The sequence below is a fragment of the Bombus vosnesenskii genome, unplaced genomic scaffold, assembly GCF_011952255.1.
Source record: "Bombus vosnesenskii isolate JDL3184/JDL3185 unplaced genomic scaffold, Bvos_JDL3184-5_v1.1 scf7180000014495, whole genome shotgun sequence".
NCBI classification, from domain to species: Eukaryota; Metazoa; Arthropoda; class Insecta; order Hymenoptera; family Apidae; genus Bombus; species Bombus vosnesenskii.
The window spans coordinates 10,305-23,382 of record NW_022883485.1 but is presented as its reverse complement, the minus strand read 5'-3'; the positions used below and the strand labels follow the sequence as shown (position 1 = coordinate 23,382).

The following is a 13,078-nucleotide window of genomic DNA, read 5'->3' as shown; positions in this document are numbered from 1 at the left end:
AATTGGAGACCCCGACGTGATTATCCCCGAGTGCTCGTGAAACGTAACACAATGAATCTAAATCAGTTCGGAATGACCAATAACGCCCACTCCGCACGTACGAAGGCCGGCGGGGACAACGCAGACTCGATTAGCGCCCTTCTCCGCGTGCCACCGTTCTGGTCTGACGACGTCGACTTGTGGTTCAAGATGCTGGAAGTGCAGTTCGAAACTGCCCGGATCACTCGTGACCAAGAAAAATACCAGGTCGTCATCGCGAATCTCGACAAGTCGCTCGCGAGATTAATTCGAGACGTATTCGACGCCGCACCGGCGACAGAGCGTTACGAGTACGTCAAAAAGGAGCTCATCAAGCGATTGGGAGAGTCGTACGCCAAGAGACTCCGACATGTAATCGAGAACGAGCAAATGGGGGACAGGAAGCCCTCTCAGTTTTACCGTCATCTCAAAAGCCTAGCCACCAATTCGTTAGCAGACGATGTCATTTTCACCGCCTGGGAAGGTCGACTTCCACAGCGCATACGGAGCATCCTAGCCTCTGTACAGAACAACGATCCGGACTCCCGCATACAAATTGCCGATAACATTTACGAAGCCACCCTGGAATCAGGGCAGATCGCCGCGGCCAGCGCAGGCCGACTACCTGCGATAACCCTCCCACCTGGCCAGAATAGCGGAATAGGCCACGCCATGGCAGCCTTCGCCAACTTGGTCACCGAGCGGGTAGCGCGAATGGACGCCCATATGAGCGAGATGCGAGCGCTAGTAGCCGAGCAAAGAAGCAATGAACACCGTAGGGCACGAGTACAATCACGCTCGCGTACACGATCCCGCCACCGTTCGCGCCCTCGCGATACGCTACGGCAAGACGGGCTGTGTTACTATCACACACAGTTCCGAGAAAGCGCGAGAAAGTGCACACTCCCTTGCTCCTGGAACTCGGAAAACCGGACCAGCCGTCCGTAAAAGCGGCAAACGACGACGGTTTGGCATCTCGCCGCATATTCGTAACGGACAAGAACTCGCGGATCTCCTACCTCATCGACACTGGCGCAGATGTTTGCGTATACCCGCGCAACAAGCTACACGGACACGTGAACAGAAGCGAGTACGAGCTGTTCGCGGCCAACCTGTCCCTACGCAGAGCATTTAAGTGGTATTTTACCGTAGCCGACCTCAAAACACCCATCATTGGTATGGATTTTCTAAGCCACTACGGGTTGCTCGTGGACCCGCGAAACAAAAGGCTTATCGATACGATAACACAGACGTCATCAAGGGGATACACCGCCACAACAGACGAAGCGTCCGACAAGACCGTCATCGGCGAATCACCATACCACCAACTCCTGGCAGAATTCCCGGACCTCACCCGCCCACGGATCTTCGGAAAAGAGAGAATTCGACACGGTATGCTACACCACATCGAAACTACACCTGGTCCACCAGTCTACAGCAAACCGCGTCGGCTTGCACCTGATCGACTTAAAGAGGTAAAAGCGGAATTTGAACACATGATCGAGCAAGGCGTGATGCGACCATCGAAAAGCCCGTGGGCATCACCCCCGCACGTAGTGCCGAAAAAGGACGGAAACCTGCGTCCATGTGGCGACTACCGTGCGTTGAACGCCCGCACCGTACCCGACAGATACTCACCGCCACATATCGAAGACTTCGCGCAACATCTGCATAATAAGCGAATCTTTTCAAAAATCGATCTAGTCCGCGCTTACCACCAAATTCCGATTGCGTCCGAGAACATTGAAAAAACCGCGATAACAACGCCTACCGGACTTTTCGAAACAACAAATATGATGTTTGGACTTCGGAACGCCACGCAAACATGTCAGCGGTTCGTCGACGAAATCATACGCGGGCTCGATATCGTCTACGCGTACATCGATGATTTTCTCATAGCCTCGAACGACGAAAACCAACATCACGAACATTTGAAAATCTTGCTCAACCGTCTCAATAATTACGGCGTTGTGATAAACCCCACGAAATGCGAATTCGGCGTGCACGAAATCACATTCCTCGGATACTCGGTAAACCCCGACGGAATTAAGCCGCCGCCCGAAAATGTCGAAGCGATTGTAAAATTGTCGAAGCCCGCGAACGCCAAGCAACTACGTAGGTACCTCGGTATGATAAACTTCTACCGACGTTTCATACCGGGGGCCGCAAAAACACTTGAGCCGCTCAACGACCTGTTAAAAGGCGCGAAAAAGGGCAACGCGCCCATCGAGTGGTCGGAGCAGTAGGAAAACAGCTTTCGCGAATCGCAACGTGCACTCGTGGATGCCACGATGCTGGCGCATCCGATACCAGGTGCGCCTATCAGCCTCACGGTAGATGCGTCCGACTACGCAATGGGGGCAGTATTACAACAACGCGCGAATAACCAATTACAACCGCTAGGATTCGCAACGAAATCTTTGACCCCGCTCAGCAAAAATATAGCGCGTACGATCGCGAACTACTCGCGATATACACCGCAGTCAAACATTTTCGACACGCCTTAGAAGGCAGAAACTTCACAATATAGCGACAACCGTTGCCTCGGCCCTCCTCTCTACATAGATAGCTCGTTTCGGCGTACCTTAAAAAATAACGACTGATCAAGGACGCCAGTCCGAATCAAACCTATTCAATGAACTATGCCGGTTGCTCGACATTAAGCATTTACGCACAACAGCCTATCACCCCGCATCCAACGGAATGGTAGAGCGCCTACATCGACAATTAAAAGCAGCAATAAAATGTCACAATACGAGCAACTGGGTAGAAGTCCTACCAATTGTTTTGTTAGGCATAAAAACCGCTATCAAGGAGGACCTGAACGCAACGGTAGTCGAAATGGTTTACGGTACTGGCATACGATTGCCGACAGAATTCTTCGTACCAACGAAGCAACAGGCCAGCTCGGAATTCGCGAACCGTTTAAAGGAGCGAATAGAGAAAATCAGTCCTCACCCGATTACGCGACACGGCGAGAAGAAAACCTTCGTGTTCCGCGAGCTCGAAACATCACCATACGTGTTTATACGCCATGACGCTCCAAGCTCTATCTTATAACCGTGCATTCGCGAACCGAATACAATCGCGAATCCTGTATCAAGTGTACTCATTGACATTAGAGTGAATAAACATTTATCGTTCAAGAAATCCGAGTTTTCCTTCCGACCCTATCACGACATACCACCTCAAACAAATAAATCAAAATCGTAAAGTATGTTATAAATAAAATCTGACTTCACGAGGTGTTGATCCCTCATAAAAGAAGTCTTTTATATCTCGCAGACGATTCATAACATGACGTCTACTTTAACTTGTTCCTTATACCTCCTTGTCGAAAAAGTTAATAGTTTACAAATTCGAACATTACATATGTGACGGAAGAAAAGAGAGAGAGAGAGAGCGTTTCGTCCTGGGACTACCGGTGGATTTGTCAGTAAGGCTATGCTCGGTAGTCCCTGCCTTAGACGTAGAGTGAGTCTCGCTAGGTGCGGTATTTATATCAATCGCTCGTATATTCGACCCCTAGCGAGTTAGACAGACAGACTCGTTGTCATCGTAGCCCTCTAGTGTTGGCGGTTGGTACCCGCGGCTCGACCTGTCGGCGTCCTATTGATACCGATCCGCCACACAGCCTCCCCCTAGCGCTATAGCGTGACCCCAAAGCTATATAGCGCGATACAAGATAGAGGGAATGGCTCGTCGTCGATAATGGAAGGCTGATCGTCGTGGGGACGAGGTGGTTGTCTCTCTTTCTCTGACGTGCTGCTGGAGGTGATGCCCATGAACTATTGCAATGGCTACATCACTTCCTTGGCTTGGTCGTCGTCTCGTATCCGGTCACCTTGCTTGGCGTGTTCGTCGTCGGTGGTTGGCTCCTTTCCTGAATCCTTCTCCAGAGGTGCGTGTTCGTCGTCGGTGGTCACCAATGAGGCGGATGAAAAGAGAGAGAGAGAGTTGTGCGTTTCGTCCCGGGACTACCGGTGGACTTGTCAGTAAGGCTATGCTCGGTAGTCCCTGCCTTAGACGTAGAGTGAGTCTCGCTAGGTGCGGTATTTATATCAATCGCTCGTATATTCGACCCCTAGCGTGTTAGACAGACAGACTCGTTGTCGTCGTAGCCCTCTAGTGTTGGCGGTTGGTACCCGCGGCTCGACCTGTCGGCGTCCTCTTGATACCGATCCGCCACACATATCTACATAACATCGGCCATTATATTTGCCAAACCAAATTTGTTTTCTTGTAACATTCTGTGATTAATTAATGCTACAACAAACTTAATATAGAGTGTCACGTGCAAAATTTGCACGATAAATCAGATGACTACGATACAATCTTCAAATACGATCGTATCTTTCGTATACAAATTGATAGTTTCCACCTAACTGACAGATTTTTATACCCTTGGAAAAATAACGTCTTGACGAACAATTCACGCCAATCAACGCCAAGAATGAATCACGCAAATTCTGCTGGAAGTCCTCTATTCACTTTTTCGATTTATCATCAGCTGGAAACATCAAAATTATCGGCTGGTGATTGGGAATTAATCGAAAAATAAATTACAAGCATTGAGACACGCGAGTGCCCGTTTCTTTCTCTATTTTTCTGTCTGTTTGTTGGAATATTAAGGCGCAGTCATGGCCCGCCAAATTTATTCCCGTTCCGTAGTGCCCTGTGTCGGTGAAAAAATTTGAAATGTCGGATTCGAAGGCGTGGAATGCCAACAGCCACGACAGAGAGCCCTCTTCTCTCTTTCTGGTGGAAAGACGAACGGGTGCACGCGTATGCTCGGACGCTCTGACGCACGAAGAACCGCCCGTGAACAGAAACCAGACACGCGTGTAACGTTAAACCGGGCCGTCGATGAAAAACGAACAAGACTTCCGCGACCGATGGGCGTTTTCAATGACAGATCGAATCGTTCAGTTTCACGGTTCGTTCGGGGTCACAGTAGCGTTCATCTTGGCATAAAAACGCGCTAGAGACGATTTCCCATACATTGGTTAAAGTTGATGTGTGTTTCGGCGAATTGTCGTTTGGAGGAGCGATACACCTAAAGAAACGCACATATTCATAAGAATCTACGTTTCGTATTCTTCGTATCGATATCTTTATTTTTATTGGTCGTATCATGTTCGATGTAATAGTTGGTTTTTTAGCTAGTGAATTAACAAGATTTAATAAGAAATTTAGTACAAATGCTCCATGCGTCGTGTTTGACACGTCGTTGTTAAACTCTCATTTATAGGAAATTCAAAGCTGTATTTTCTCACCCAGTTTAAACCTTACGAACTCTTTTCACGCGTTTCACCCGTCATTGAACGAAACGATGAAAACGTTCATCCATCCACGTCTCTCCAGTAATAATCCAATTAACCTGTTTCCCCAATAAGTCGAAATCCGCGATTGAAACGTGAGATCGCGAAGAAAAATGCGCGCCTACTTTAGAATTGCGCCATCCAACAACGAAAGAAGAAAACTTCGTGAGCCAGCAACTACTTTGTCCAAAAGTGGCTTTATTCGAAAAGTCTGCTGTTCAGCGTGTTCGCGCCAGCAGCACCAGAGATCCCTTATCACGGACCATTTAAGTAATGAGCCGGCACTTAGCAGCGCCGCTTGTCTTTCATTCTTCTCGTGTCTCTGTGATCGTCGTCGCCGTCGTTGGTGTCGTCGTTGGTGTCGTCGTTGGATCTGTGTCATACTTCGGCTTTTTTTCCTTTCATCCCCGCGTCTCAGACTCGGTAGCGTGGTACGGAAGGAGGGACGGGCACCGAGCTTCGAGTGACAATGAGCAAGCGAAGAGGAACGGCCGTCTACTACTGGGACCCACCATTAAAGTTCGTGCTTCTTTCGGAGCACGTCTGCACACCCCAGGGCTCCTTCTCCTTCGCTAACAATGCCACTTTGCAGACTTCGCAGTTATCTTCAGCCGGACGGCCTTCGGCTAAGGCTTCCTAGCTGGCGTGCACCAGAGACACTGACCGAGAACCCTCTTGCTTTTGGTCTTTCGTTGCCAGTTGACTCATTCATAGGGAACACCATTGTCGGAGAATTAGTTTCAGAACGAAGGAGAATTGTTGGTGATCTTTAGTTAATTTAGAGCGGAAGGTTTCGTAATTTGTAATTTGTAGTTTATAACAGAAATTCCTATTGTTTATTAGGGAACTTATGCCGCAGTTCCTTACATTTGAGGGAGGTCTATGGTAGAAATTTTTATGGTAGAAAAATATCGTAGGAGTCAGCCTCCATTATTAATAATACGGATACAGCTGTGCATCTTTTACTTTGTAATTTTAACACGAAAATATCCAATGATCTTCGGAGCATTTGAAAACATTTTGGAAACAATTAATTTGTTAACTGCGAAGTTTATTTCCTTACATTTGGGGGAGGTCTATGGTAGAAATTTTATGGTAGAAAAATATCGTAGGAGTCAGCCTCCATTATTAATAATACGGATACAGCTGTGCATATTTTACTTTGTAATTTTAACACGAAAATATCCAATGATCTTCGGAGGATTTGAAAACATTTTGGAAACAATTAATTTGTTAACTGCGGAGTTTATTTCCTTACATATGGGGGAGAGGTCCATGGTAGAAATTTTTCAGGAGCGCGAGTAACCCGGAAAAATATCGTAGGATAATTAATTGTTAATAATGCGGATACAGCTGTGTATATTTTACTTTGTTATTACTTTTAACACGAAAATATCCAACGATCTTCGGAGTATTTGAAAACATTTTGGAAACAATTAATTTTTAACTTTTTAAAGTTTAATTTCAAAAATGCCTCTATGGGGTGAGCAGGTAAAATCAAGCAATAACGAATAAACACGTCGAACGTAGTTAAGTGGTTAAGAGCACAAGAAGACAGTTCTTCGCATACCCGTCGACACTCGGACTATTCCTTCTAGCTAAACAGCTCTCTAGGAGAAAATCGAGCATTCCAATTCAGCAGAATCTTCAATTGTCTGGAAGCCCCGGAGGCAAAGCAGGGGAAACAACCGTTGAGCGAAAGGACGAGGAAAAGAGAGAAAGAAGGGAAACGAGAAGCGTCCGGTGACGTTGCAATTTTAATCGTCCTCCGGTTATCTCTTCTGGGCACACTGCGATAGTGTGACACAACCGGTAATATTAACTTAGGAGACAGCTGTAAAAGTTAGTCGTGGTGATAATGTAGCATAAAGAATGGCTGTGTCCTGTGTCATCGAACGATCGATAAGCCGCTATTTATCAATGTCCAAGCTAGATCTATTGTTCAGAAAAGAAAACAAAGGATGGTCGACCACAGAAAACGGTATACTTTCTTCCCTAAAGGCCATTCTGCCAGATGTGGTTAATCGAAGCAGTAGCTCAGATGTAAACTGTCCTCTTCTCTTTACTCTTAGTTAACCAATAGTTGGGCGAATCACCAGAAATTTACAACAGGGGCCCCAATCGGTTACCTGGAAATTCTGGGGCCTGAATACCTGTCTAACGAACACCTGTCTACTTCGATCAGTGTTTGCGTTACCGTTGCTTACCACCAGCCAAAATAAATAATTACAAAGCATGATTTAACACTAACTCTACCAGGCCTGGTCAAAAGGCCGTGTTTCAACATTTAATTTAGAATTGTACAGTCATTGTTGTTTCTTCTCTTCTTCTAACTTTATATAGATTCTTATGTCAACAAAAATTGAGAAATTGATTAGTCGGATAATATAAGAATTTACATAAAGTTGGAGCTAGCGTTAAGATAATAAATTCGCACTCTTATAAACCGATTTATAGAATACTGCTCCCACTATAGTAAAATGAAATATACTATAAATAGACGAAGAATTTCATATGTTGCTTAAAAACGTTTCTCGCAAAGAACCAATCTTTAATCTAAATATATATATATATATCCAAACTCCGGAATATACTCTGCCCGTTCCCAAATCTCATTCTATGCTAATTTGATTATCTGAAATCGCAGTGCACGAGTTTCAAGATCGACAGCTAATTTCGTCCGTGTCCAATCTTCATTATTCTCTTCTTCTCTGTTATTTGTTTTCGAAACAAAAGTTACGATACGTCTCTGTAGTTGCATACATTACAATGTTAACGGCTCGTTCTCCAACATTTCGAACAGCTTGAACAAATCTCGTTCCAATGGCCTGCCAATCAAGCCTAGTTGTGGAATAACGCAACACGCACAATATCAGCCGCATCTTCGTCGTTTGGTACATTAAAATAGTCAGTGGAATATAGTGGCATAAATTTGACTGCGAAATCCTGGGACACTCTATATAAGGAAAGGACCCTATCAAGGGAAGAACAAGATTCGAGTAAAACCTGATCGAACAGTAATATTCGTTGGAAAAACTTGTTAGATGGTAATATTTGCAGAAAAACATCGTCGCACAATTACGGTCACAAGGGAGACATGGTCACACGGTAACATTCGCAAGAAACTTTAATATGCCAATCACGCACAACGTCTGGATGCTTTAAGAAACAATGATCTTTCTATCTGCCGAAGAGCACACGACATTTTCCCATGCGAATCAAACTCGCCACGCGATAAAAGACCGCCACTGGCCAAAAAACTGAGCGAAAGAAAAAGGACGGAATTAAAGAACCGAAGAGAAAACTCAAAACGGCGTGTCCGTTGAGGGTAACCACAGTGTTACGACCGTTCGCGGAGAGACGCGGTCGCGAGGAAAACGCGTCAGCGAGAGGCGTAAATTCTCGCTACGATTCGGTGAATCGACGCCGCGAAGTAGTCGTTTCCCTGTTTCGGTTAAGATAACAGAGGTGGTTAAATGAATATGACACAGCAGAGTAAGTTATATTTCACCGTTTATTCCAACAACTTATAACGAAGACAGTTACGCTGGTGCGTATGTACGAGATGAGTGAGTGACTGATCTACGGGTGTGTATACCCGGTTGAAGGATGTTGACCGTTCGGAGGATGTAAAATCAGTACTGTCTTGGGAGACGATGCTGTCTCGGAGGAAAGCTAAGGATGGGTGTGTCTAGCGCACCGGACCATCGGATTTGTTGGTGACGATTTTAGTTAGGAGAGTGAGGGAATAGGCTTCGTTGTTAATTGGTCACACGAAGGGTCTTAACCGCCTTCGAGAGAAAGTGGTTAGTGGGAGGAAAGTTGCAGCGTACGTGAGAAAAACTAACTTTCCCTTGTCACGCCGTGGTAGACAATAGTCTTTGGAAATTCTTCGGAAACAGACGTTTGTTTGGTTTGAAGGACCTTTACTAGGAAATCTATGAGATTTATGGAAGGTACTTGAGACTGTTGAGGGTACGCAGTGAGTATCCGAAGACATCTGGTTGCCATCTTGCCCGCGGTGTGTGGCCTCGGCTAGGTAGAGGGTTACGCGACGTAACACACAGTGATTTGGCCGACGATTTCGGCCAATCTGCATAACTTAACGCGCGTTTCCATTCGCTAGTAATTAGAGTCGGCGATGCTTACTTTGTCTCGGTCGGCAACGAAAAAGATAAAAAAGAAATCCGATTGACCAACGATAAGGGAACTTCCGAGCAGAAACCACAGATCCCATCTCGAGGAGTATGTATCGTCTTTAACGAGCCTTATTTTCGCTTTCGAGTTGCGTGTCACAGGAGGCGAGCATATCTATATTCCCTTTGTAACTTGATCTGCACTGCACTGTGTGTATTCGATAATATTTTTCGCAAACGTGCGTGCTGAATTTGCTGGGAGAATTATTAGGTAAAACGGAGAATATTGCAATTTCTACACAAAGGGCGTGTCACGATCTTTCAGCTTGGTCACAAATTAATATAGCGTAGTCTATATAAAAAAATCTTAGTAATAAAATTATTATACGATTTCCTGCGTGCACGACGCTCGAGGAATAAACGAAAGTGTAATTTTCATTTGCAAGGTTCGCGTCACGAAACATACGCATTTACGGATACATCTCACCACACAGTATCGTATCGTGATTGCAGACACGTGTTTGATCAGTAAAAACGGGACACGCGGTCGGTGAACGCTTGCACGTCAAGTACAGGATGTGAATTTTTGCGTTTCGTCCTCCAGGCCGCGTGAGAAGAAACACTAGACAGGCCTCTGATATATCGCACGGGATACGGGACACTGCGTTTGTTCCAGACGCACACAGATAGGCCATGCATGGACGAATGAGAACTTATATTCCGGCACAAGGATAATGATTGAGGATAGCGTCGCCAGATTATAGAAATTAATGGTAATCATCGTTCGACCGCGAATCCCGCGAATTCCCAGCTACCAGGAAAATGCTTATTTTTCTTTTCTTTATCAATACCTAAGTAAGTTTGAAAAGTTACATGTACAACAGCAACAATGTAAATATGAATGTTGTTGACATTTAGGAGGGAAAATGTCGATGACTATGAGAGTCCTTTTTCCATCATATGTATAGTTCGGATTAAAGGATATTTGTATCTCAACGTTTATTTGCACTTTTAGAAGTTTCTCTTTGTGTATTTTGTTTGACTTCCGAATTTTCAAAGATAACAGTATCTTAAGGATACAAACTTTAAACGTATATATTTTTCACACCCTGTTCGACCTTCGGGTTGAGTAAAGTACGGATTATGTACAAAGGAATTTAAAGCGTTATAAATCACAGATTTACCCAGCGTGGCATAAAACGAAAACTCTACTCACCAATGTCCTTGATACGAAGTCTTGACGAGTTTCACAGTGAAGAGGAACTGTATAGCGCACATGAGGAGACAGCAGAGGTTTAGGGAGAGGGCGAGTGCGCACAGCGCTAACGTCACCTCGTAGACAATCGTATACTCTTCCGGGCTGATCAGGCTACTCGGCGTCACCGTTAACGGTGAGATCTTCAGCAAGAAGATCAACGAGAGTAGCGCCAGTAACAACGACACTAGACACAATAAACCCAAACTGGTCAACGTCTCTTTCGCGCTAACTTCGTGGTCCTTGTGATTCCTTGACAGGGACGACGACCAGGAAGCGTTCAAGGGGTACGCCGTGGAACCGGGACCGGTTAACTGTCCCCCGGTAGTCGTACCCTGAAGAGCAGGTGCAGGTGAAGGTGTCGCCTGACTGGGTAATCTGGACAGTCTCGAGATATCAAAGCCTCCATTCGCTTTAGGTCTGCTGTCCTGGTGCAGCGGCGCCGGGGATATCACCCCCAATGTAGTCGACAGATTATTATTATTGTTATTGCTATTCCCACCGGCAACAGGACTGACGCTGTTCACAGAATGCTTCGACGTGGACAACGTGGACAGATTAAGAGCGTGCGAGTGATTCAATCGTTGAGAAAGATTGTTCACGCTCAACTGAGAATGATTCAAAGGGTGTCTGTGAGTGGAAGATGGCGTGGTGGCAGCCTGATGCACGTTGGCTCTTTGATGGACCACCGAGTCGTAAACGTCGACTCCCCGTCCTTGGCTCCCCCCTGTCGTTCCACGAACGTTGCTGTTTTGGTTGTAATGATGGTGTTGCTGTTGATCCTGTTGGTGACCAGAATGATGGTGGTGGTGGTGGCCGCCGTGCAACGAGCCCGAGCTCGCCTGGTAGTCATTGTGCTGGTGCCTGGAGCCCGCTGACGACGGTTGCCCCGTCAGGATATGCTTCAGCATTACTCGACGCTGGAATGCCTGAGGAAGACTGCGCTTCTTCCTGCTCCTCTCCATGGCGCTACGCGGGACTCGCTTCTGAGCACGTCTTTCTCGTTGGAGGTTTCTTCTTTCTTTTCTTTCCCAGTAGAATTTTTACACAATTCTTTCTCTCTTTTATCATTAAATTACCTCTAATTCTTAACGACCTTTAATCTTTGTCTCTTCTTTCCTATATATATATTTTTGTTTACTTTTCTCCGTAGCGAATTTTGTCTTTCTGACGCGGGATTAGGTTCCTGAACTTAGGGAGTTGCTACACGCCAGCTCCACCATGGCGACGGCATTCACTAGGCAGCCTACATAGCCACCTTTCAGCTCACGCTTCGGGATACTTTTTTCGCTGAGATTCTCCGCGATGAGGCATGAAAGCAGAGACCACCGTCTGCGGAGGCATGATTATTCTATTGTTCCTTTTAACGAGTAATCGTTTTACTCGAGTCCTCTTACTAAACCGTAAGTACAAAAGACTATTATACTTAGATAGGTACTTGGTCTCAAGAACCAACTTATTTTGGTCTTTCGATTAAGTTCTTAATTAAATGCTCAATTAGATATTCATAAATATATCTTCATAATATTTCCCTCATCTATTTCTTTGACATTCTAGTAACCTCGTTAAGACGTCCGCCACTTCAACTTCTATCTACAAGTGGCAACAACTGAAGCTGACCTTCTTCATGGAGAAACATGCCGGAAATGGCATCCGCACGTGTGAATAATTATACTCAGTGTCCAGGTAGTTCTTTCGATCATCCGATAGAAGTCGTTTCTGTTTTTCAGAGTTCGTTCACGCCTCCAGAATGTAAAAATATCCAAGGAAGTACCATTAGGAAGCAATGAAATTCAGAGCTTCTGTGGTTATTCCTTTTTCTGATTGTTTCTTTTCTTTGCCCAAAATGGATGATTTCTATATCAAATTGTTTATTCGTATTTTTTTTTAATATTCCTTGAGATTTTCAATCAACTCGATTTCGAATTTTTTAGCACCCGATCTTCTGGTTGACGTCGTTAAGAAAGAGGAACGAGTGCACAGGAAGGAGTGCATGGTCGGCGTGAGCATGATTAGATCCGGTCTGCCCGATGACCTTGCCAGTGATAATAGCGGTTCGTTAAGGTGGTTGCAGTCTTGGTTTGCTTCTGTTTCGATTTCCAGCGAACTCGTCAGCCGGCATGGCTTCCGAGATGCTCCCCCTGAAACAAGTCGAAGGGAAATAATTAATGGACTCTCTGTTCGATTGTACGTGGATGACAAGCTGACCGTAAAAAGAAATATACAAATACGATTAGAAAATATAATCCGAACCCCTTTCGGTTTGATCTGAAGGTTTCTTTTTCTAGACGGAACCAAAGATTCTTATCTGGTTTATGGTGAGCTAAGGAACTCTTTGGAAACAGCAT

The 13,078-nt window shown here is 45.4% G+C and overlaps 1 protein-coding gene across 1 annotated transcript; it reads right to left on the bottom strand.

The window, feature by feature from the left end:
- Positions 1 to 10,655: 10,655 nt before the first annotated feature.
- Positions 10,656 to 12,305, bottom strand: LOC117239927 (nuclear transcription factor Y subunit gamma-like). The gene has a single exon (XM_033505762.1). The coding sequence runs from the start codon at positions 11,693 to 11,695 to the stop codon at positions 10,688 to 10,690; it is 1,008 nt and encodes a 335-aa protein (XP_033361653.1). The 5' UTR covers positions 11,696 to 12,305; the 3' UTR covers positions 10,656 to 10,687.
- Between the last annotated feature and the right edge of the window lie 773 nt (positions 12,306 to 13,078).